At 39.8% G+C, this 27,005-nt stretch overlaps 1 protein-coding gene across 2 annotated transcripts in view; it reads left to right on the top strand.

Annotated features, from left to right (window-relative positions):
* GMDS (GDP-mannose 4,6-dehydratase) overlaps positions 1 to 27,005 on the top strand; it is a 630,071-nt gene that overhangs the window by 295,707 nt on the left and 307,359 nt on the right. For both annotated transcript variants that reach the window (XM_025382900.1, XM_025382899.1), the window contains exon 7: positions 17,957 to 18,084. In XM_025382900.1, the coding sequence (XP_025238685.1) occupies positions 17,957 to 18,084 (128 nt within the window). The remainder of the gene's footprint in view (positions 1 to 17,956; positions 18,085 to 27,005) is intronic.

Here is a 27,005-nt window from a genome sequence, read left to right as displayed (position 1 = left end):
CTCCCAGAATACCCTCAGAATTTATGACATAGGAATTTAAAGCTCATTCCATCTCAGTTTTTTCAGCAATAAGGAAACAGAAGCAGCATGAGATTGAGTTGTCCAAGATCATGAAGCCAACAAATGCTAACACTGAGACTAGAAATAATTGGAGGAGAAGTCATGTAAATATTGTACGTATTTGTGGAAATAACATATATACAAATTTTAGAGTTCAGCTTGAGCAAATAAACCCCTGTGACGCTAAGTGGGCACTTCAGCTTGGCAGTGAGTTAAGTGGACAAGTTGGAAACTAAATGTCTCAGTTGCTCTTATCTTTGTAAAAGACCATTAGTTTGCTTAAAGGCAATATTCCTTTAAGATGTTTGACAGAAATAATTACAATAAACATAGTTTTATAATATTAGAATATAAATATTATTTGAAATTAATAACTTCTCTTGCTTGTTATCAAGAAGTTGGTAATAGGAAGAATATAAAATACATTAAAAATCAGGCCGGGCATGGTGGCTCATGCTTGTAATTCCAGCACTTTGGGAGGCCAAGGCAGGAGGATAACTTGAGGCCAGGAGTTTTAGACCAGCTTGAGCAATATAGTGAAACCTCATCCCTACCACAAAATAAAAAATAAAACATTAAAAATCATGTGGCAGTGGGAAGCTATAAAGTACTTTAAATATACCCATAATTAACAGTGTGAGACTACCACAAATGGATGGTGTACTAGCACTGTTTAGATATTGAGCCATTCCTAGATGATATAGGACATTCCTCTAAATATGGGCTTCATAAGAAATCATATACATCAGTCTAAACACAGTATTCACCTGACTGAAAGAATCTGACATTTTTAAGGTTCATGAACTTGTGGTTTTGAGTTTTCGTCTTGAGCATTTTTTTAGCTGCCAAGTATTTTGCTTTATAAAATATCTGACTGTATTTATCTTTATAAATTATCTTCAGAATTTTTAAAATGATAATTCATGTAAAAATTACTTAAGTCAAAATTTAAGTAAAATTTTGGGTAATTTTCCTTTTGATATTTTTTCTAAAGATTGTCTTTATTTGTTGCTGTAAAGATAAGATTAATGCTCTAGAATAGTGGTTCTCAGCTAGGGGTGGGGAATGGGGAGAGAGTGACTTTTTCCCCCAGAGGACATGTGGCAATGTCTGGAGATATTTTCCTTGTCCCAGCTGAGGAGGGGGCTACTATTGGTGTCTGGTAGGTAGAGGCCAGGGATGCTGCTGAACATCCTACAGTGCACAGGATGGCTCTATAACAAATGATTATGCAATCGAGATGGTTGATAGTGGTGAGGATAAGAAACCCTGCCCTAGAATGTCATCCTTCAAAATGTTCCCACAGAATCTACGTGAATACCATCTGTAACAGATGAGATAAATGCCATCTCATTTTTTGTTACACTTCACTTTTACTTTACAGTAAATTCTTCATAGAACAACAGTAGGGTCTCATTTTTCTTTACATATCACTTTCACTTTGCAGTAAATTCTTCATAGAACTTTAGCAAACATTTACATGAACACCAAAGAAAAAACATTTAAATTCAAATAGCTCCAGGGCCTTAAGTATTATGGTCTACTGCAAGTCAGACCCAACTCAAGGAAAACCCAGGACTCTTCTAATCATGGGAGGCTGAACCCTCACCTCAGTGACCCACTGATTCACACAGCCAAGTCAAGTTGGGTCTGGGACCCTTCCAAGCCTCCAAAATCAGTGAACGTGTTTACTTTTTGTTATTAGTTATAAGAATAACAAATTATTCATTTGGGATTAAGTTGTAGAATCCATGTTCTGGCTTTGATATAAAACAACAGTTAGAACTGATTCGAGATTATCTTTCAATGCATAGGATTATAGTAATATTAGTGTGAAAGGTTCACTGCATATAAGAATTTTCCTTTAAAACTATTAGAATTCATAGATGTTCTAGTGCTTTAGGGAATAATATAATGCATGATAGAAATTAGGTAACTGGGACTTGTTTTCACTTAATCACAATAGGCAGAAAACACTTTCCCTCTGTATAAATAGTACATATAACATGTCTAAATAAAATAATCTTTAAAAAAATTACTGAATATTTTCCAGTCTGACTGGCAAATTCAAATCATGCACTGTAGAAGTATCAAACAGGCAAACCAATACCAAATACTTGATATTTTATGTGTATTTCTAGCTATAAAAGGTGCCTTGTGGCTTTTGTAGATGAGCATCAGAGACTTAATTTATTGCAAAAAATTTTAGCAGCCCATTGTGAAATCGGGATGAAGTAATCGCCTGTTGGAGTTCAGTAGAGCATTATAGGTTTTACACAATACCATTTGTCTGTCCATAAATGGTTAGACTATTGGCCACTATTCTTGGACCCACCAGGTTCTGGGTAGCCTTTCTGGTTGGGGCACAAAGTGACATCATCTGGTTTACCATTGCATTTGTAGACTATGATACTTCATAGATGACATGTACACTTGGCGATCACAAAGCTGTCTGGCCCATGTTATTCTTTGTGGAGAGAAGAGGTGTAATTGCTTAAACATAAAAGACTTTTGCAGCAATACTTGGTCTAATGTAGGTGCTGATTACCACCAAACAAAATGAAGTCCCTCCCATCTCCTGAGGTGAGACTTCTGGGATTGTTAAATTGAATTCAAGGGTTTGTTTTTCAGTGTTTTGTAATTTACGTGACGTTTATGTTTGAAACCAAACTGATAACTGTCTGATGACATGTAGCACAGTTCCCTGCAATACAGCCAGGCAGTATACACAGAGAATTTGGCCGTTCCTCATCAGCTGTGTGCATTTGGGCAAGTCACTTACTCAGACCTCAGTTTCTGCACCTGTACATGGAGAGGTTAATAACGCCCACCCACCTGATGGAGCGGAGCGCGGCTCTGTCATTTCGACTCACCGTGAAGGTGTCTGGGAAAGCCTGCAGGGAAAAGATTAATACAGTGCATAGTAGATTTTGAAGATTTATTTCATTTTTCCTTTCTCTTTTCTTCCCTTTTCCTGTATTTTCAATGCTGAAAGCTAGAGACTTAGTTGTTTTACTCCTTGCCTTCCAAAGTGAAAGACCCTGTTGCAGGCAGCCCTGTGAGTGGATTGCTGTGGCTACTGGTATAAGAGGACAGTGAGAAATGTGAACGCTGCAGTGCCCGCCAACTGAAGATGGTGTTGAACCAGAAGCCAAGAATCTTTCAGTGATGTTGACAGATAAAATACACTAGTTCACTGAGACACCCATGAATTGCAAAAAGATAAAATGTAAATAGTATTGAAGAATTGCTGGAATCACAGGAAAAGCCATTCAAAATGAGATTTTGCCAGGTAAACCATTTAACGTTTGAATTAGGAAAGTCAAGAAAAGACGATGATGAATGGAAGACTTATGGATAAATATCAAGGACATGTGAAAGATTCTTGAGAAAATTAGTGAAACTCTCTCTATATATTTTTTAATAGAGCCACAGCCTCACTGTGTTGCACAGCGCTCAGGCTGGAGTACAGCAGTGGTCATAGTTCACTGCAGGCTCGGACTCCTGGGCTCAAGAGATCCTCCTGCCATTGCCTCCTGAGCAGCTGGGTCGACAGGTGTACACTACCACACCAGGCTAATTTTTTGAAGTATTTTTTTAAGTGATACATATATATATTTTTAATGGTGCTGTAAAAGTCTTATGTGAAATGTATATGGTTGTGTCAAAAAATTACAAAAAGAAAACCTTACTTTGTGACTAGACTAACAAAAATTACATAGATGCGGTTGTAATTTAAATTTTGTTAATTATAAGTGGAAATTTTTTTCAAAATAACATTCTTAAGTTTTCAAAATTTAATTTGAGTCAAAACTTTCTTTTCCACTATTTGTTGTGGAATATTATTCCCCTTTTTAAGTGGTTCACGTAAGGATATAGAAGTGTTCAACTACTTGGACTCAGTCCAGGTTCCACTACATACTAGATGAACAACTCTGGCAAGTTTCTCAATCTCTCTGAGTCTCAGTTTTCTCATCTGTAAAGTGGGGCAATCATAGTGTTCACATAAGGTTGTTACGAGCATTAAAGGAAATCGTGTAAGTGAAGTTATTAGCCCATTATTATTATTACCATCACTGCTGCTAATGTCCCACCTAGAGAAGTAAGTTCAGTTTGTGCCACCTCACAACTTAAAATGTATTATTAATAAACAGGAGGAATAAAGGGGAAAATGCATAAAGGAATATATGACTTTGTTTTCTCTGAACGAGTTAAAAAAGTTAAGGTTTCACAGCTTAATAAGTGATAATTAAAGTAGGTAAGACCTGGTAAAGTAACTTATGGGATATTGAATATTAAGTGCTAGAAGAATAATGGTCTGTGCTTCTGTTGTTTATGGGCTAATTCCCAAGTATTGTTATTAGATGTTTCTGGTGTGGACAAACTCTAATGATTCCTAGAGTAAAAAAATCCCAGATTAAGCCAGATTTTATTTTTCAGAAGGCTTGCTTCTGCCTTCTTCTTTCTATTTCTGTTGGTAAGTTTAAGATTTCTGAAAAGGTGCTAAAGCAGGATGTACATGAGGATAACCAGCCCATGAGGGTATGCAAGTAAGGAAGTGAACATCAGTGCGGTCACAGAGAAACCCTCCTGGCAGTGAGAAGGGTGGGTTTTCAGTACAGTTGTATCAGAGGAGTAGGGGAAGCCTAGTGCCCACAGGATGTGAAGAAGGCTCGAGAAGTACCCAGGAAACAGCTCAACCCTGGCTCCAGTGCCTCCTATGATCCTAACAGTTTAATTTGTACATAAAGAATAAACCTTGTTTTAAGGAGGAAGAACGTGTTTCTCAGAGGAACACTGATTAATTTTTTTTGAGGAAGACAAAATGTAGGTTGGTGAGAACCTTAGTACTAACATATCCCCATTCTGGCTGGCAAACGACTGTGTGGTCCCAATTTCACGGAGAACATTTAGTTGAGAGTGCTGGACATTGAAGAATGTTTCGTAAATCTGCAAACACAGAGAAATACTTCCCTATAGGAAGCAAATATTAAGACAGGGAACTGAACACATAAGAAAACAAGATAATCTACTCTTCCACTCCCAGCACTAAAATGAGCTAACATACCGTATGCGAAAAGTGATCTATATACTTCTTTCCAAAAAATGTGCAGAACTCGCTAGACACCATTGAATTTGGCTATATTAATTAAGATTGATGGTTATTAAAATGAAATCGCTGTTCTGAGCCAGATTTGGGGGATGGGGATTGCAGTAGTTGAGTGCTCCTTGTGAAACATGCGTAGTGAGCTTGGTGGCACTCCTGCCCAAAGGAGGACTGCCAGCACGTGCCCACTAGTGACTCTTGTGTCCATTCACTTTGAACCTTGGTGCAGGGGCTGTGCCTGACACACGCTCCTCCTTTTCTGCAGCCGAGGGCTGAGCGTGCCATGTGGTCCCTTCCCGGAAAGCCTCCGATTTCCGCCTGATGTTCTCAGCATGTGCCCCTTTCTTTGGCTGGATTCTAAGTGCATCTGATACTGGAATTTTTAAACACAAATGCTTCTTGAGAAGTGTAGAGTGCTCTTGAACTAATATCTTAGAATTTTTAAAAGTTTCAACCTACGGGACTGTTAGTGATGCTAGTAATGATAATGATAGCATAGCAGCTAACATTTATTTAGCTCTGACCATGTGCCAGACACTCTGTCACTCATCTCTTTTAATCCCCGTAATAAAACTATGAAGTAGTTGTAGTTATATCCATTTTACAGGTAAGGAGACAGGAGTTTAGAGAAGTTAAATTACCTTCCCATGGTACTGAAGGATACAGGATTTGTACCCAGGCGGTTTCACCCTAGAACTGTGTGACTATCCGTTATCTTATGCTGCCCCTATGGTGGCCTGCCCCTTCCGTCACATTTCATTGCCCCAGTGAGCTTTTTTCCAGTTACATCAGCTGCCTTTCTTGACCCTTTAGTTTTTCGTCGAGACCGTTCTTCTTGTTTGACTTTTTGTTGCCTCTTTCCTTCCCTTAGTTTTCATTTTAGGTTTGCTGAATTCTAAATTTAATTAGTAAGAAAAGGAAGTGATGAAGTAAAGTATAGAAGCAAATCTTTCACCTGAAATTTTGCCACATAGGTGACATAGAAACTGGGACTAAGCTGTTAAGCTGTCTTGTAACTCAAGTCTGTTAACTTTAAAAAACACTGTTTCATGGTGTTTAGTTTCCAGACACTATCCTGGGAATACCATGTCAGTGATACTGCTGAATGACAGATACCTTTGGTTTTAGAATTATTTGTAGTTTACATGTTTTACCTGGTTGTTAAATCCGCTTTTCTGTGATTCTCTTCACGATATTTGTTCTTGACTGATTTGAAGAATGTTGGAGATTTTTGTTGGTGGTGTTTGTTGTTTAAAAAACAGGGATCACGATGTTTCCCAAGCTGAAATCTAACTCGTAGGCTTAAGCAATCCTCCTGCCTCAGCCTCCCTAGTGGCTGGATCTACAGGTGTAGGCCACGGCCCCAGGCTTGAAGAATATTGGGTTCACAGACATTGCCGTCATGCAAATCAGTTAAGGGCCTCTGTAGCTGTATGTGCATACTCTAAAGTTCAAGCCAACCTGACTATAACCAACCACAAGAAAAAAAAAGTGTGAAATACTTTATCTCCTTGCATATTATGGTCTGTTGTCAGCATGCGTTAAAAACATCTCATCTAGTACTGACCAAATGCTTTTTGTGCTCATTACCTAATTTCCAGAAAGTGTAGCTTCGGCCGCGCCCCTGTTGCCACACAGGCTCAGTCTCTGCTGCTGCTCTGGTGAGCTTGAGAGGCACGCTACTGCCTCCTGCATGCCCGTTCATCTCATTAGGCTTGTAGCTGAGAACCCCACAGATAAAAAGAACCTCAAAAAGTTATAGATGTGATTCAAGCAGAGAGGCTAAGTCACTAGTAAGAAAGCCGTAATTTCTCTTCCTTGCATTTTTCGTTCCTTAATGTTACTTTATATTGTATATCAATAACTAAGGCAGTGTTTTCTGACTGGCACACAATTCTTAGAAGTCATCCTTTATTTCTAATTATGCTCTAATTATCCTTTATTTCTAATATTCTTGGAGTCTGACCCTTCTTGAAAAACTGCTTGAAGTCCAAATCAATAATTAGCAATAGTTACTACAGAGGAGGCAATGTTACTTATTTTCCTTGGGTGAATAAGTATCTTTTGTGTGTATTTGTTTCCAGGGTATTGCAGATATTTACTTTTCTGTGACAGAGAGAATGACAGAAACTGTCACGAGAGCCGAGTAAGGTTCTTGTGGAAGGAGACACGATTGCATCATTTTATGGACATTTATCTTGCCCCAATTTTCTATCAGATGAAGAATTTGAACCAAAGGTCTTTTGAAGATTTCGTTACTTTGCAGTCTTTATGCTGGGTGGCTATAGGCCAATACTATTTTTGTAAAGTTACTTTGAACATGAAATTTATAGGAAGTGGCTCTGCTTTACTCCTTAAATATCACTACACTTCTGAGTCGAGATGGAAGCTAAAGAGGAATTGTAATCCAAGGCGTTTCAGTATGGGTGTCGTCAAACAGAAGTGTGAACGTTGTCCTTCTGTGAAATAGCTCTATCAGTTCTGAAGTAAAGCCCAAACATGATGTGGAATGATGTGGGATAAGTCATTTTAAAGCGAATAAGTCGTTTCTACAAAAAGGAGTTGGTTTCAGAAGATGGTTTACGTGTCTCTATGTTGTTCCATGTGTTTTTCATGCTTATATATACTGAATATATTGAATTTGATGCTCTCTCTTTCACAATAAAGTTTTTATCCTTCTCACATCCCTTTGCCACACCTCTGATGATACAGGTAAAAGTGTATACAGAGGTCCCTACAAATATGAAGGCAGAGAAGAAACCCTGATATATGTCAGAAGAGAGACAAGCTGCCTAGTGTGACCAGATAATTTCTTTGTTCTGAACTGGCATCTGTGGTATTTACCTTTATTCTTATTAGTTTGCAAGTCCTTGAAAAACAGACATATCAGTGGAAGCGTTTACTCATTCCTGAGACTCTGGAATTATGGCAGAAGCAATTAGATAATCAGGCTCATTATGTCCTAAGTTTGTAAATGTAAAGATGCCTTCCTGTTTAAACTGTGGAATGACCCTGCTCCCCTCCCTCTCCCTGCAGAAAATATTGACTGAACACCTGTCATGTGTTATGTGCTGTGTTAGACACTGGTGAGACACTGGAGAGACAGTATAGAATGTTCGTCTTTAAGAAGCTCACAGCTGAGTGAGTAAACTGAAGATTGCAGTTGCTGTCATGAGAGCAGGTAGCCTGTACAAGGGTGATGAAGGAGCACGGAAGAGTGACAGCCCCCACCGGGGGAGGCGTCAGGAATCCCTTCCACTGAGATGACACTTGGAGTGCCAGGCAGTTGGGAAGCAGCTGTGGATGCAGATATTTCTCACAAAAAGAAGGGGCTGTCCAGAGAAGGAGAAGACACCTGTGTGTGCTGTGGGTGGGGGGGGGGGGTTCTGCACACAGTAGGATGTCACTGGAGAGAGCTGTGAGAGGGACAGGGTAGTAGGAGATACTGGGGATGGGGCCAGTGACAGGACACAAAGGAGCTTCTGGCCCATAGGCAGTTTATAGCCATTACTCTTGAATAAATCAATGCACTCAGGATGGCAGGGTTAGGCTACTCCCATTAGAACCATGTGAAGTAGGAAAGAGCACCAAAGCATGCTTCAGGGAATCTGCATTGAGCCCCACCTCATTTGTGGCCTACTAGAGGCTGGGTTGGGGAGTTATTTAGGACTGCCGAAGAAACAGACTCAGTAGGACTTGATGAGCAGTTGACTAATGGAAGAGTGAGAAAGGAATCAAAGAGGACTTCCAGGCTACTGGGTGCAGGGTGAGACCATTCACCATGCAGGGCCATCCAGAAAGTCGTGTTAGCTCGGGGTAAAAGGAGAAGCGAACTAGAGCTAATGGTAATGTCTCCTGAGGTGAACAGGAGGAAGATCCGACCAGGAAGTTGCAGGTCATCATGACCAGGCAGCACGAGCTTAGCTCTCGCTGGAGAACACAGTCAGCGCAGGTGTGCAAAAGTTCTCCCGCAGACTCAGGCCACAGTGCAGGAGCAGAGACGGTGGGAGAGCTGAGGGAGGTGGGGTGAATCGTGTAGTCAGAATGGGGTGTGTGTTTAAGATTTGAGCAGGAATAAAAGTCCTCAGAACATCTGAACTCTGCCTTCCTGCGTTTGTGTTCTCCCCACCTATTCTCCTGTGCCCTGGAGGAGCTGTCTGGAGCTCCTATCTGCTACCACCTCCTTGAAGACTTGGCATCAGCAATTCTCACCTCTCTCCTGGACCAGTTTCTCCATCATCACTAGGATCTTTCCCTCAGCATGCAAAGATGCTGCTTTCATGCCCATCTTGAAATGCAGTCCTCCCAGTCTCACCCCCTTCTCTCCCTGACAGCAGAAGTTTTCAGAAGTTGTCTGTGCTCCTTGCCTCCGAAATCTCACCGCCTTTCTTTCTTGAGCCCTCTCCTTCCTTGGACTTTTGTCCACCTCTTTTGGAAGCTCTCCCATCAAGGTCACTTCTCTGTCTTTGTCCTTCTGACCTGCAGTCATGGTGATCACTCCCTCCTGGATACAGGCTTTCCAGACTCTTAGGATACTCCTATGCCCTTGCTTTCCCTCACTGCTTCCTCCTCATCTGACCTGTAAACATTACAGCATCAGTGTATTTGGTTCTCTGACCATTTATGTTTTGTTGCTAACATTCCTTTCTTGGTGGTCTCAGCTGGCCTCAGGACTTGAAATATCATCCACACATAAATAGTTCCCAAATGTGTACCCTCAGCCTGGACTCTCCTGGGAAGGCCAGGCTCATAGATTCATGCCAGTGCTAAATGAAGACTCACCCTTGTCTCATCCTGATTTAAATATTTCATGTTTATTAGTTCCCCAATAGTTTTGTTAGTGTATCGAATGAATAGAGATACTTGAAAGCTATATATTTGTTTTGATTTTGGGGATTTTGTCTTTGCAGGGTTGTTTTATTTGACTGAGGCCATGGTTCTCAACCAGGGCAGTTTTGTTCCCCCAGGGGGAGTTGGCAACATCTGTGGACGTAACTGAGGGGTGCTTCTGGCATCTACTGGGTAAAAGCCAGTGACGCTGCTAAACACTGCAAAGCACAGCACAAACCGCAATGAAAAGGACTTATTCAGCCTTACATGTCAATAGTACCAAACTTGAGAAAACCTGAAACGAAGACTTACAAATTTGAATTATCTCACTGTCAGTGGAAAATGCATTGAACATTTGATACAAATAGCAAAGTAGTTTGATCATTTCTCTTTAAACACATATTTTAAATAGTTGCCAAAAGGTGGTAGCTATCTCAGACAAATGCACATTGTGAATTGTCCTCTTTTAAGCCTGAGATTCCTTTAAGTGTGCCTATTGGATTTTGAGTACCTGCAGTTAAATAGTGTTGCTCTTGGCAGGACTTAGTGAGCAAATGAGGTATGATCTCTCTGATCTCAGTCGTCTGCTCAGTCAGCCATGACCTTCTCAGTGTCTCTTCTTTCTACACCCTGTCTCCACTGAGCCATGGCCCAGGCAGTTCACAGTGGGGTGGCCAGAGATTACCACAGGGGAAAAATGCAGGGCCCCAGGGCGGAGGTTCATGTGGGGTTCAGGATAAATTGGAATGATTTCTGTTTTCCAATGAATATTGTCCAAACTGTCATTGTACTTTAACTCCAAAAAAATCTTTCAATCAAAAGCTTTTGGATGAAGTACTGAGCAATGGGATAGAATTTTTATTAGACAAATTGTGGTTACTTCAAGTTCCATTTGGATGTAGACAGATAATTTTTACTTATGTATATATGTATGCATCATGCACATACACAATCATGTGTACCTGTATACACACAAACAATAAAAATTGCCACAGGGCCATAGGAAATATACATTTGAAAAAGAAGTAATTTTGTGTAGTGTGATAAGTAGAATTGTCCCTAGTAGGACTTAGTGAACCTCCCATAGGGTTTCTTCCTTACGTCTACTGCTTCATCAGAGGATGTCCAAGGTTGCATTTTGTTTTTAAAAATAAATCTCTATTGAAGTAATACATTGTGGAAAAGATTGTGATCTAATATCTGATCAAATTCTTTAATAAATTGGCTACTATTCATGTCTTAAAGGCAATTCCATTGTTTTCAGTTTAATGCTGGCAATTTGAAGTGTGCTTTCCAAATTTTGTCAGTTTTTTTCCTTTAATGTTTGTTATAGAAGCTTAGAGATATTATGTTGGTATGCTTTATAATATAATAGAAACTTTAAATTAACACAGACTGTGTGTGTGTGTTTTGTGTGTGGGTGTGTATCTCTCCTTGGTTCTTTAGGGAACACCCAGCCTCTTTAATCAGTAGATCACAGTCAAGGGGAAGAACAGAATTTTGTTAACCTGTGCATTCTGGAAGGGGATGAGCATCCCAGGTGTTAGTATCTCCTGGTCCCAAAGAGAAACAAACAAACCGTGACGGTCTCAGGAGGAAGCCATCATTTGCGTTGATGTCCTCTGGTCTCCAGCAAATTAAGGTTACTAAACATGAACTCTCACTAAATGCACATGGAAACAAACCACCATCAGTCAAAGTCAGCAGAAATAACAAATAATAAATAAGTCCCCCAAGAACTTCAAATACTGGAATTATCTAATTCAGAATATAAAATTACAAAAACGTGTGTAAATAAAAATGTCAAATCAGAAAAAATAAGCAAGCAAGAACAGAATGTAAAAATGCCCAGGTAGGTTTGAAAAAGAACCAAAGAGAACTTTGGATGTGCCAAAAAATAAAAATAAAAAAAGAAAGAAAGTGTTAAGTGGCCGATTTAGGATTAGATTAGATTGCTGAAGGACAATTAGTTGGCTGTGCAGAAATTAACCCAGACTATTACAGATAAAAACAAAGAGATAAAAATTACAAAAAGGAAATTAAGAGAATAGAAAGTAAAAGGAGAAGTCTAATATTCTTTCCCAGAAGAAAATAGAGTGAAAAGAGGCAATATCTAAAGAGATAGTTGCTGAGAAATTTCTAGACTTAATAAAAGAGTCACAGATGCAGGAAGCACCATGGACCCCAACCAGAAAGCCGTGTAGACACATTGGAGTGAAACCCCAGGATACCAAACAAAACAGGAAAATCTTTACATTAACAAGAGAAAAAAGACATGACATTACCTACAAAGGAATGACAATTAGACCGGAAGCACACTTCTCGCTGGCAGAAATTGCAAACCAGAAGACAGTAGGAAAATACTGTCAGCATGGAAGAGAAGATAATTTTCAACCTTGAACTGTGCACTTAGCAAAACTTCTTTCAAATACGAACAAGTTAATTTTTCCCCATTAAGGGAACTTCTAAAGAATGCATTTTAAGAAGGGAATTTATGCTCCAAGAAAGATGCAAGAAAGAATGAGTTAATATTGAAAGCCAAAATCATTCAAGAAATGTTTATTACTGCTTCCTATGTAGGCCCACATGCCTGTCTGTTTATTTTGATTTTTTTCTCAATCTCAGACTTTCAAAATCAGAGAATTAAGAGATGTAGTCGTCTATTAGTAAAAGAACTAAGAAATCTTAACTTTCCATTGAGACTTAATTATAGATACCATTAACATTGTAATGTAATCGTTATAATAATGGCTAACAGTTACTACTTGCTGATAACCGTAAAACCTGGATTTTCTCTTTTAAACATCAAAGCTTTTAGGTACTATTACTATCTTTATTTTACAAACAGGGACATAGTGATTTTCTTACATTTCTATGAGAAGTGCCATTTAATCTACATTAGTGTACCCGGTGATTTGGCGTGGCAGATATTAATATGCAAGTGGTACAGAGGAGACTGTGACTTCAGAGTCGTTAAGTGGTTTGTGTTAAGATATCACAGCTGGTTACTAACAGAGCTGGCTCTCCCTCCATTCGTTGAGCTAACTTTTCTTAGTCCTCTTTCTACCTAGAATCTTATAGTTTAAGGCTTTTATAAATCAAGTATGTATTTAAATTAATTATAGGATTTCCATTATCCACATGTGCTATGATTCACACACACTTAGGTCATCTCATCGCAGGAGGGATTCCTCCTGCATTGCACTGTGGCTTAGCGAAACAGCACAAGGCTAGAAAGCCAGTGAGACAGGCCTGGGTCAGGCTCGACCACTTGTGCTGGCTCAGGAAAGGTGTGCAGTCTCTGTGCACTTCTTTTTCTTCACCTGTCACTTGGGATAGTCTCAGCCCTCATGTTCTATGCTTTTATATAGTTTTTTCCTTAAAAGAGCACTCTTCCGTAACATGGACTAAAAATGAGGAGAGCAAATTTTTTTTAAAAAATCATTTTAAGCCTTTCTTGAGAATTAAGTAGCGAAACATATGGTTACAAAAATGTTTAAAATTAATCAAAAACTTTTTCTTGGAATCAAGAAAACAATTCTATTTATAATAAAAAAGAATAAAGTGTTTAGGAACGAATTTAGCCAAAGTGTAAACATTATTCCCTGAAAACTATTACACATTGTTGAAAGAAATATTAAAGACCAAAATAAAGGGGAACAACATCCTATAGTCATGGATTGGAAGGCACAATAATGTTAGCATGGGAATAGTCCCCATTTTGATCTACAGATTCAACATGATCCCTTTCAGATTCCCTGTTGGTGTTTTTGCAAAAATCAACAGGCTGATCCTAAAATTCATATGGAAATTCAAGGGACAGAGAGTAGCTAAAATAACCTTAAAAAAGAACAAAGTCGGAGAACTCATACTTCCTAATTTTTAAACTTGCCACAGAGCTACAGTAACCAGGACTGTGTGGTACTGGCATAAGGACAGACATAGAGTACAGCAATGAAATCGAATTGAAAGTCAGAAATTATCTCCCACAATTTTGATTAATTGATTTTTGAGGAAAGTGCTAAGACAATTGAATGAGAAAAATAACCTTTCCAACAAATAATACTGAGACAGCTGGATGTCAACATGCAAATGAATGAAGTTAGACCCTTTCATCACACCAAATATAAAAATTTACTAAAAATTGATCAAAAATTCAAATGTAAGAAGAAAAACTATAAAACTCGTAAAAATGTATAGGAATAAATCTCCATAACCTTAGATTAATGAAGCCTTCTCGAATATGACACCACAAGCACCTGCTACACAAGCGAATATAGACAAATTGGACTTCATCAAAATTAAAAGATAAAAAAGCTTTTATGCTTCAGAGAGCACAGTCAAGAAAGTGAAAAGTCAGCCTACAGAATGAGAGAAAATATTTACAAATTATATATCTGATAAGGGACTTGGATCCAGAATGTATAAAGAATTCTTACAACTCTATAATAAAAAGATAAGTAATCCGATTTGAAAATGGGCAAAGGATTTGAATAGACATGTCTCCAAAAAAGATATACAAGTGGCCAGTAGGCACATGAAAAGGTAATTGCTTCATATCATTAGTTATCAGAGAAGTACACATCGAAACCACAGTAAGGTACCACTCAGTGCCCACTAGAATGACCACAGTCTAGCAGACCATAACAAGTACTGGGGAGAATGGGAAGAAATCAGAGCCCTGTTTCCCTGCTGGTGGGAATGTAAAGTGGTGCAGCCACATTGGAAAAGTCTACATTTCCTCAATTGGTAAAACAGTTCTCATCTGACCCAGCAATTCCACCCCTAAGTATATAACTAAAAGAAATTAAAACATATGTTTGTGAAAAGACATGAACGTTCATGGTAGCATTATTCACAAAAGGCAAAGGATGGAGGCACCACAGATATTCATCTCATGGACGGTTAAATAAAATTTGGTATACTTATATAATAGAATATTAATTTGGCCATAAAAAATGAACAATGTACTGATTCAAACCACAATATGGATGAACTTTGAAAATGTTATGCTAAGTAAAAGAAACCAGGCACAAAGACCAGACATTAATATAATTCCATTTATACGAAGTGCCCAGAATAGGCAAATCTGGAGATACAAGGTAGATTATCTGTTTGCCAGGGCTAGGGTACTAGGAGAAAACTGCTAAATGATACAGGGTTTCTTTCTGGGATGATGAAAGTGTTCTAAAATTGATTGTGGTGATGGTTGTACATTTCTATGAATATAACAAAAGCCATTGAAGCATATGCTTTAAATGAATGAGTTGTATGCTATGTGAATTGTATCTCAAAATAGCTGTTCTAAATAATCGTTAAAATTACATTTTGACCAGGTGTGGTGACTCATGCCTGTAATCCCAGCACTTTGGGAGGTTGAGACAGGGAGATCACGAGGTCAGGAGTTCAAGACCAGCCTGGCCAAGATGGTGAAGCCCCACCTTTACTGAAAAAGAAAACACAAAAGTAGCTAGGTGTAGTGGCAGGTGCCTGTAATGCCATCTATTCGGGAGGCTGAGACAGAGAATTGCTTGAACCTGGGAGGCGGAGGGTGCAGTGAGCCAAGATCGCGCCACTGCACTCCAGCCTGGGCGACAGAGCGAGTCTCTGTCTCAAAAAAACAAAACCAAAAATTACATTTTAAGAACTAGAAATTATAGTTAATTTTGACTGGTTATCCAAGATAACTTTAGGAACCAGATAAGAAAAGATCCACCTTTCTAGCATGACATTAAAGTTCTGGTAATATAAGAACTTTGTAGTCACATAGCTCTTGATTTGAATCCTGTTTTAGAATAGTTGATTTATATAGCTTCCCTGAATCTCAGCTTCATGTGGGTACTAATAGTTCTTAGCCCGTGGGTTGCTTGGAAAATTAAATGAGTGACCCCATCTAAAGAGCTTAGCACAGTGCTATCAGTGATAGCCCTCAGGAGGGGCCATAACCATCATAAGGTTGTGGTAAGAGTTGGAGGAGAAAGACCCTTCCTCATCTTTGCGAGTGCTGTTCCTCCTGCCTGGAGTACCACCCTGTCTCACGGCTTGATTAATCCCTTTATGACCTCCCTGGTAGACTCCATTCAAGCTCCATTTCTGGGGGGTATTTCTCACATGCTGCGCCTGGCAGCCATGCTACAACCCCAAAGCCTTTCTCCCCTTGCAGACCTGTCATTTTACTAGGTTCAGCACTGGTTTGTTGGCCCATCTGACCCTCTCTGTGATACCTGAGAGCAGGAGCTGCGGCTTCACTCCCAGATCCCCAGTGCTTAGCTCAGTGCTCAGTGATTGGTGGGTGCGTAGTGAACAATGGCTGAGAGAATCAATAAATTGTATGAATAGGGTCAAATGCTTCCACTGGACTCCCAAACATTAGTTTACTGGTAAATAGGTTAATCTGAAATGTTTTATGTTGAAAAATTTATTTAATGATTTGACATCATTGGTTTCTTAGTATACTTTGAGAAAATAGTATAGTCCTGACATTGAAATAACGATAAACATCAAAAAACCTAAATGTAATTATAAATTTACATTTAAATTTAACTGTTACAAGTCAATAGAAAAATTTTTTGAATTAATAATTAGCCACTAATTACTTACTGGCTAATAAGTAGGTTTTCATTTCAAAAGGCACTTTTTTTTGAAGGACCTCTTTGTGCTATATAAACCTCTGTGAAAGTTGAAACTTTGTATTTTTTAACGTACCATCTGAATTGACAAGGGAAATTGAAAATTTGGATTTCCACGGTAGTCCCATTGTATTTCTTAAGGCTAATAATGTTGCTGTAAATGTACGTATCAAGTTTGTGGAGTAAGTGAATCTGGTGTATGTTTGAACTTGCGCTAAGCCATATTCTTGCCAAAATTTGGAAAACCTATTTAGAAATATTGCCCTTATCCGTGTGCCTGTTCTCCAGAAGCCATACACTTTGATCATAATATTTGCCTCCCTGCTTCATCTGCAAAAGAACATGAAGTCATTGGTATGTGATAAATTATGATATTCATGTATCTAAACTGTATGAATCCATTATTAACTGCTAATATGTGTATTATTACCTTGAGAATTTGGTATTAAATGGTGTTTTCTCATAACCTTACCTTGATACAAGGTAAAACTGTCTCAGAAGTGCCTTTTAACTTTGTGATCTTTTAAAAGCAGGTAGAGTTTTCATTAAAGACCAGAGAACATTAAAACAATTTCAGTACTTTCATCAATATATGGTCCCTTTCATCCAATCATTTCAAAATATTACACAAAATGTAGGAGCCCTTTCTGTAGATAACACTGAAATGAAGTTGGAAAGTGGCATTGCCTTAAGTATAGTACAGAGAAACTTTTGCCCGGGGGCCATATCATATCATTTGGATGGCTGTGCAGGTTTCTGAGTAAGAGCCATCACCACTTATTTTGTTAAGAGAAAGGCAGCCCAAATAAATTCCTTTCTTGTTTCCTTTAACTAGTTACCCTGTGAACTAAGCTATGTTTCTTTCTCTCCCCATGAGTCCCAAAGTAGCTTTATTAGTAGGAATATATGATGTTTGTGTTCTTAAAAAAAATCAGGGTGGTCTTAGATGTCTGTCGTCCATTCTGGCATTTCCCTTTATACAACCCTTTTGAATTTTCTGTTAAAAAAACTGGCATTCCAACAGCTTTTCTTTGGCCTAATGCCTGGGCTGCATATTGAAGCAGCAAATTAGGAATGTTAAGATGTCCCCGAAAGAAAAACATTTGTTATGAAAGTAGAGCTGATGTGACACATAGAATTAGGGCTTCTTAACTTGTCTAAATGACAGTTAATGATCTTTTTTCTTTTTCTTTTCTTTTATTATTTTAACAGGGTGGCTGGGAGTGCAGAATGAAAGAAATGCCCAGAGGCCGAAATTGGGTTTGGTTCACCAAACTGTTAAATGTGTCAAATGCACTTGACTGATAATACATCTTTTGCCTCTTTTTAGGAGCTAATTTCGTTACTCGAAAAATTAGCCGGTCAGTAGCTAAGATTTACCTTGGACAACTGGAATGTTTCAGTTTGGGAAATCTGGATGCCAAACGAGATTGGGGCCATGCCAAGGACTATGTGGAGGTAGGAACTGACACATTACATTCTTGAAAATACCCGTATCCATTGATATTCTAAATGCCAAGCGTACAGTGAAAAAGTGTGACCTAGAGATGGGGGCATACAAACCTTTGCCGATGCAGATATGTTTACACTCATGCTACTTTCAATTCTGGGATCGGTAGTTCAGAAGTACAGGTAGCTTACACTGATTGGTACTTGAATGAGGAAAACTTTCACAAATACTCTTTTAATTATTTGTGCTGGATGTTGGATGGATAGATAGATGGAAAAAATGTTTGAATGGTGCTCCTCTTTATTTTGGGGTATAAAAGTACTAGTTTTCAGATCGTCTAGAAATACTACCTCATTTCAATGTATATAATCCAAGATTCTCGGACTTACATTATTCTACTAAATCCCGCCCCGAGTAATATTCTTATGGAACTCCTTGCTTTCTGCTGCTGAAGAGTCTGGTTATTAACATCACACACTTCTTAACATGTCAGATTGCGTGTCGTGGAGCTTTACCTATTAACGAGAGAGAAAGATGTTAATAATGATTCTCTTGTAAAATAATGGATATTGTTAAAGGGAAATTCAGATTTTCATTCTTGGGATTCCTAGACATGCTGTTTTGGGTTTGCATATATTACATATACAAGTAGTATGATTTTTCTTTTATAAACAAGTGGTTACATTTTACTTTGTCCTGACCTCCCTGCTTTTAAATATCCGTGTTGGTTCTGCGACCAGACATGAGCAAGCATTGTAGAGACATTATCCTTTCCCTGGAGTTGCCTGTCCTTATTCAAGCGCTCACAGATTTCCTGTGCTCATGAGTCTATTTCTGTCCTGAGTGGTCCCTCTCTGGGAAACCGGACCCAGCTTTCTTGTTCATTTATGCAATTCAGAAAGAAACTGTAATGCCTACAAAAGAAAGCAAACAATTAGTTTGTTTGCTAGTGCAGAGATTAGGCTCACCTGCAATCTTCTTTTTGTTTATAATAATAAAAAATGTGTGTGTGTTTGAACACCTAATAGTGATTTCTGTTATGCACAAAATAATTAGCTTTGACTTGAAATTTTGAACATTGCAACATTAAGATCATTTATTTAGTTATTTATTTATTTATTTTTGAGACAGAGTCTCACTCTGTTGCTCAGGCTAGAGTGCAGTGGCATGATTTCGGCCTACTCCAACCTCTGCCTCCCAGGTTCGAGCGATTCTCCTGCCTCAGCCTCCCGAGTAGCTGGGATTACAGGCATGTGCCATCACACCTGGCTAAGTTTTGATTTTTTAGCAGAGATGGGGTTTCACCATTTTGGCCAGGTGGGTCTCAAACTCCTGACCTTAGATGATCCGCCCGCCTCAGCCTTCTGAAGTGCTGGGATTACAGGGATGAGCCACCGTGCCCAGGCTAGATCTTTTAAATATGTGCTTCTAAGCTATAATTACAAAGAAGCATTTTATGACATTAATCCTTAGATATATTTTCAGAACATCACATCGAAAACTATATAGGTCCACACTTAGAAATTATGAGAAAGTAGATACTGGCAAGAGAAGCCAAAACTTTCTTTTGTCTAACCTAAATGACCTTACCTACTAAAAAATAAGAGGCTTGTTTTGTAAAAATACATTATTTTCTCAATAATATCTATTTATCGTTTAACCTTCTAGCTAGCCATCAGCATCTGCATAGAGCTATGTAATAAGCTATATAGGTATTCTTTTTTTTTTTTTTTTTTTTTTTTTTTTTGAGACAGAGTCTTGCTCTGTCGCCAATCTGGAGTGCAGTGGCACAATCTCGGCTCACTGCAACCTCTGCCTCCCGGGTTCAAGAGATTCTCCTGCCTCAGACTCGTGAGTAGATGGGACTACAGGCACGTGCCACCACACCCAGCTAAGTTTTGTATTTTTAGTAGAGACGAGGTTTCACCGTGTTGACCAGGATGGTCTTGATCTGTTGACCTCATGATCCACCCACCGTGGCCTCCCAAAGTGCTGGGATTACAGGCTTGAGCCACTGCACCTGGCCCTATATAGGTATTCTTTATCCAAAATCTTCTCCAAGTTCAAGGAAACAAATAGATTAAATTTCATTCAATTTTATTATTTTGCACTTAGGTGAAAAAGGAGTCAGGAATCTAATAGATTTTGATAGTGAGGGAAACGGTATACCATAATGTTGATAGTGCTTTTTACAGGTTACGTTTATTTTCTTCTTTATACTGTCTTTATTTTCCATATATTTTAAATGAACGTGTGTAAACCTTTGTAATTGGCTGGAGTAGGAGGTGATATTTCAGAAATAGGCCAAATAGTCTTATGAAAATGAATAAGACTGTTAAGTAAGTAAGGAGAAAGTCTTGTGTAAACTAGTAGATCTGAAAGAAGGACCCTGCTGTGATCTCACTCCCCAAATGCCAAGCTAGCACTGCTGCAAGTGTAGTCCACATCTTGGCACAACAAGCCCACATTTGAATTAGCATAAAATAAAAATATTTTATAAACGTTTTGGCTCAAATAGGGGTTGGTGCAAAAAGGTTGTGTCAAATGAAGTCATTTTTATTATTGCTTGACAAGATGGTCTCATTACAGCCTTTCCACAGGCCAACATATTCACACAACACTCTAGCCTTTGAATAAAAATACATAAACACTCTACCCTTTAAATAAAAATTTGAAATGGTTGGATTCCATGGAGAGACAGATAGAAAGTTAGGTCATTCTCCTTGCCATCCAAGTCTTGATTGGTTCCATAATACAACTGGGTCTTGTGTATTAAGGACTCTCCTGGGTTTCTAATATGTTGATGATGTAGGAAGCATTTTATAGTTCTCATTTATGTGTTCTGAACAAAGTTTAAATTTCTTGGTTTCTGAAAAGGTACGATTATTAAGTAAGAATTTATAGCTTGGTACTCTCCATTTTAAGAAATATTATCATTCCTTGCAATTTTAAATGTATTAACATAAGGTGACTTCAGAGATTTATGACTAAAAGTGAATTTGTTGCCAAAATTAAAGTCAGCAATCATAAAAATGAAAAAGGAGAGGTATTGTTTGTTTAAAACACATATGCACCCTGACACTGAAATCAACTTTAGAATAAAGAAGTGTTTGCAAATGTAGATCAAACAAGTCCTATTACTGTCTCATTTACACACATTTTAATTATACAGTTGAAATGGGAAGAGTTCCCTTATCCACCTCGCAGAGCATGTGATGGGGTGTGGCCTGCTTCATTCGTGCCCCACTGCCCAGACCTCTTGGGGGAGCATGCAGATGGGCAGGTTGTGGGGCTCCCACCCTGCGGCAGTGTCTAGAGGTGAATGTTGACAGCTGAAGCCCCAGCGCGCATGCGTTACAGGGCGCGCTTTCAGCTTAGCCGTCCATGGGCGGCTTGTGTTAGCTCAGTTAGACTCCTTATCTCCAGGACAGAGCGCTTTCTGTATCCTGAGGTTCTTGCTTTGGTATACTGGAAGAATCAGATCACACGTGGGCTTGGAGAATAAGTGCAAGGTTTTCTTGAGTGGAAGTGGCTCTCAGCAGATGGGGGAGCCAGAAGGGAGGTGGAGTGGGAAGGTGGTTTTCCCTCAGTGGCCGGAGCTCTCCTCTCTCCGCCCCGGCCAAACCCCGCATACTTCCACCGGTCTGTGGACTGCTGGTGTACTGGTGCCTGTTGGTACCTCTCGACATTCTCTCAACATCCAGCTGCTTGTGTGTTCCTCTGGCTGTCCAGCCGCTTGTGTCTCTGCCTGCTAGAGTCTCGGGGTTTTTATAGGCACAGCATGAGGGTGTGGTGGGCCAGGGTGGTCTTGGGGAAATGCAACATTTGGACGTGAAGGCAGGAGTGCCTGTCCTCACCTAGTCCGTGGGCATAGGCCCCGGGGTGGAGCCCTTACCAGGGACCTGCCCTTCTCCTCCCGGCACTTCCCTGCCCCTCTTACGTATCACAACCCCTCTCTTTTATACGCAAAAATTTTAGTAAACTTTTAGATGAAGTGACTGACACTTTTTTACTTATCAGTGAATTTCTGTAATGAAGAGCAGAGAGCATTTTCTCCTCCTGTTGTGAGGTGGGTGCTGGTGATCCCTGCTGTGCAAGTAGATTGTTTCTCAGCTTAGACAAGCTGTTTTATCTTGATTTTTCCATCTGTGTAAAGGACAGAATATAAACCCTGTAAAAAATTAGCATCAGTGCGCTATACATACATGAATAAAGCTTACCTCTGACTTGTAAAAAACGATTTATAAAAAGTCCTTACTTGTTGCTGATTCCAATTCATTTTCATCCACCTGTAGTCTTGCTTCCTAGATCAAGATGTCTTCAAAGTTACTTAAATGAGTAAGAAGTATTTCAACTTGAAGAAAAAATATATACAGCTATATTAAATGATATTGTACTTCTGAATAAAGTCATAGGCAGTTAGATCTTTTCCAGTATTTTATTATAAAACTTTTTAAACATACAGAATAATTGAATAAATTTTACCTCAAATACCCACATACCACCCAAATTCTGTAATTAATGTCTACAATTACTGTTGCATTTTGAGCAAAAATTACTATTTAAGTAATTACTGCAGTGCTAATGGCTTACAGCTATAAACAATTTGCACAAACACAAGTTACTAAAAATTTGCATTTTATGGGATATAGATAGCAGTTCAGACTTTTAAAATATTTTTATCTGAAGTATTTACCTGACCGCTCTGCAACCTGCTTTTATGCCCACCTCCCTCCATCTAGGCTCAAGCAGCTTCACGAGAAACACTCTAGTGGCGACGCTTGCCGTTTTCAACCAGTGTCCAGCAGTCAGGATCAGAGCAGTGGTGGCTGAAAACAGCAAGGGAGAGAACCTCTGACTTCTCAGGGTGGCATTGTTCGCTCAGCATATATTCTATTGAGTACCTGCCATGGTCACTGTTCTGGTTGCTACAAATGACAGTGTATGGTCCCACTGAGGTCCCACATTGATAAAAGTATGTGAAACACAACTATAGCCAGAACATACTGACTGATAAGCTAATTGGTAGCAGCTGGGCCAGAGTATCTTAAGGCTCTTACCGCCCACAAAAAAGGCCCCTTGCTCTTGGGAGACAGGGTGAATCAAGAGACCTAAGTCCATCCTCTTTCCAGGACTCAGTAAAAGCCATGTATAAAGTGGCAAGAGGTTTTCCTGCTACAGCGAATCCCACAGATGCTCCAGAAAGGTCCTACTGGTAATCCAGAGGACGTGAAGATCGTTCGGGGTGAGCGTTGAAATTCAGCAGAATTTAACATCATATACCTGCATCCTTTTTTGTGTGTGGAGGTGGCAGGGGACAGTGAGCACAGACTGAATAATAACAAAACGGCTTTTAGAAATAAATGTAATTGCCAAATGTTAAGCACTTGTTACATACTGGAAACTTTTGAAGACTTTTTATAGATTTTAAAGGTAAGAAACTGGCTGAGATAGCTATCAGATCTTGCTGAACCTGTGCTATTGGCTGTATCAGGTAAAGAAGCAAAGGGTGTGTTTGGGGAAAGTATGCAGTCAGGTCTCCAGTCCCTTCTGTCCCTTGTCCTCAGAATGAATTCACCTTCATTCCAGCTCTCAGTTCTCAGCTAATGCAGAGACCTGGGGAGGGTGAGGAGCCTCTGGCAGGGTACATAGGTTATAGACAGAGCTGGGAGAATTGCCTACTGCTGCCCAGTCCTTTCTTTCCTATCTGTCCATCTTCTACTAGCATTTTGTATTCTATGTGACACAAATCTGAAAGGATCAGATGTCATTTAAACTTTGAGATCTTATTTAAGGGAAGTGTGCTTGTTGCAACATCACCTTTGATGTCAGATTTTTCACGACTCTTTCATTGGACTTGTGACAGGGTGCTCCGTTTATTGGCCCGCCATGCTCAACTGCTTGCGGGAGGGAGCGCATGAGTGAGCGGGTGTGGGATCCGGCTGGCTGCTGCTCTGTGCACTGGCAGGAGCAAGCTCCATTTACTCAGCGTGCTGCGCTCAACCCCTTGCGGGAAGGAGCATGCACGTGAGAGAGCAAGACCAGCTGCTCTGGTCACCGGCAGGAGCAGTCTCGTGCGGGTGTTGCTGTGGTACACAGGTGGGGGTGCCTGTGCCGCTGAAGCCCAGAGGGTGTGTTACAGTGCTGTCTTAGCTCTGCCGTCTGTGGACAGCCGTGTGTTATCAGCTCAGCTGGCCCTTTGCCTCATCATGTGGAGCAGCTGCCCTCCACCAGCGAGGGCAAAGGGCCAGTGTAACAGCCTTTTCTGGGTACCCGCACTCAGTGGGTCCTGAGCTCTTGTCTGGAGTCCAAGAAGAATGAGGTGGCGTGGACACTTGAAGGATGGTGAAGGTGGATGCACTAGTCTGTTCTCATGCTGCTGCTGAAAACATCCTGGAGACTGGGTATTTATAAAGAAAAGGAAAGGAGGTTTAATGGTCTCACGGTTGGTTCCAACCGTGGGGAGGCCTCACAATCATGGTGGAAGGCGAAAGGCATGTCTTCCATGGCAGCAGGGAAGAGAGAGAATGAGAGCCAAGTGAAAGGGATTTCCCCTTTTAAAGCCAACAGCTCTTGTGAGACTTATTCGCTACCATGAGAACAGGAGGGGAGACCGCCCCCACAATTCAGTTGTCTCCCACTGGGTCCCTCCCACAACACGTGGGAGTTATGGGAGCTACAATTCAAGGGGAGATTTGAAAGGGGACACAGCCACACTGCACCAATGGAGGATTTTCTTTAGCTTTGGAAATGGCTCTCAGCAGAGAGGGGAACTGGCTGTGGAGGGGACGGGACAAACAGGTAGTCTTCCCTCGACATCCGGCCGGCTCTTCCCTGAAGTCAAGCCGCCTCTCCTCCAAAGTCCAGCCGCTCTCTGAAGTCAAGTCTCCTCTCTCCAGTCAAACCACTTTTCTCGCTTCTACTGACTGAGACTGGGGTCTTTATAGGCAGAGGATGGGGTACAGGACGGGCCATTGGTAGTTTTGAAAAAGGCAACGTTAGATGGGCAAAAAGGCATTATTCAGAAAGAACCATTCAGGAGAGAGTGGACAAACAGGAGTAGAGGTTGTCACCTTGGGCCCTGAGTTTCAGGCTTTTTGGTTTGAAGGTGGGGCTTCACCAGGGACCTGCCCCTGTCTGCCTCCTGCCTCTGTCACCATCAGTAGACCATGTTTGTTCATATGCAGGAGAGTAGCATATAGCAGTAGTGTCTTTTTGTGTTTCAGTTGTCTAAAGTGTTAGTGGTGCCGTTTGTTAGTAAGGCCTTACTTAACAGAAAGCAATGGTGAGGTTGTAGCTGTCTCATAAAGTGACAGTGGTCCAGAAAAACCAGGCCTCTGCTGAGAGCTATCTTAACAACATCGTTCCTGTCTTCCTAGCACGGGGGAAGGCATTGTGTAACTATATGCAGAGGATATTTACCTGGAGAGTTTCCTAGAAAATCTGTTCTATTAGAATCTTCGTCAAGTGACTGTTAGGTAACAAGGCCAGCAGTTGAATTTCTACTCACTTTGGGAGTCTAATTCCATATTATTACTTCGGAGCCTAAGGTGTTCTTTCTTGGAAGGCAAATATGTCCCTGGCCTGCTTGCTGAATGTGTTATAATACTTGTCGATTTTTTATTTTGACTTTTTATATTGATTAGTGAGGTATTGTTATTGTTTTCCATTGTGGGAAAAAATCTTCTAGCCTTCTGTGGGGCTATTTAATACAATCTCTTTGAAAAATACACCAAGAAATACAAATGGAAATAACTAAATAAATAGTCTCTCCTTTATCTGTATTTAGAAGAACGTGGTTTCTGTGTTGTTTCTAACAAACCAAACATTTAAGAAAGGCAATTCAAGGGCCTTGATTAATAAAGAGAAAAGAACAGCTTTATTTATAGGAAAAGAAAAGCTTGTAACAGTTTCCTACATCTTTGAAACATAACATGTTTAGATTAAGCAAAAAACCATTTTCCTGATCTGGCTGTGGAAAACTCTGTATAACAAATTCAACTCGCCATTTCTCTTTTTTTCTCTTTTTTCATCCTGAACAGTAAACTTTTCAGTGTATTATTTAAAATAAGTTAGAAAAATGTAGAAAATCAGTTGCCTGTTTTATCTGGCTGGGTCTTGCTTGATTGGAATGACATCCCAGGAGCTGCTGTGTCCCCAAATAAGAACCTGTAGCGCCCGTTTTAAAGTGTTGTTTAATGAAAGACACCTATATCACCCATATTTCCAGTGTGAATCGAGTTTTCATTCACAGATAATTTAGAAACATGAGACTGGGTGCATTCTTAGATCACATTTTCAGTTTGATTTAAACCACATAATATTGAGCATATTATGTTAAATCAGAAAAGCAGTTATTGGCAAGGATATGTATGGAGAGAGGATGAAAATGCATAGAGAATAAAGTTGCATATTCATATAAAATGGGTTAGGTATAGTGCCTGTGGACGTGGATTATGAGGATTATGAAACTTCATGTAAGTGCTGCTTAAGTTCTAATGGGTAGCAATTAACCACATTAAGATGGAAGCTTGTACTCCACCCTTTAGTCATGCTCGTTGATGTGAAGTGTCATTATGCCACTGCGGACCATGAAGTGACCCATTGTACTTGAAAGTCATGGTGCTAGTCTTAAGAGCAAAAGTCCCAGGAAAATAGTGTAAGAAAGTTCTTACACTAAAGAACTTCTCACACTTAGGTTAGCTGTTCACTTTTACACTTACCAAGTCCATGAGATTCCTTCAGCTTTCTCTATCCACCCCAGCCCGATCTGCCCTTCCTCTTTCCCTACCCTGCTCCCCAGCTGCCTCTTCCTTCACTGGTGTCTCCCAGTTTTTTGTGACTTCCATGAAAGTCTGGAAAATCTGAAAATATGAACTAAACTGACTGTTTAATTTTAATAACAAGACTGTCCATGGGAAATAGATGT

This window comes from Theropithecus gelada, chromosome 4 (genome assembly GCF_003255815.1).
Source record: "Theropithecus gelada isolate Dixy chromosome 4, Tgel_1.0, whole genome shotgun sequence".
In the NCBI taxonomy this organism is placed as follows: domain Eukaryota; kingdom Metazoa; phylum Chordata; class Mammalia; order Primates; family Cercopithecidae; genus Theropithecus; species Theropithecus gelada.
This window is presented reverse-complemented; position numbering and strand designations above follow the sequence as displayed.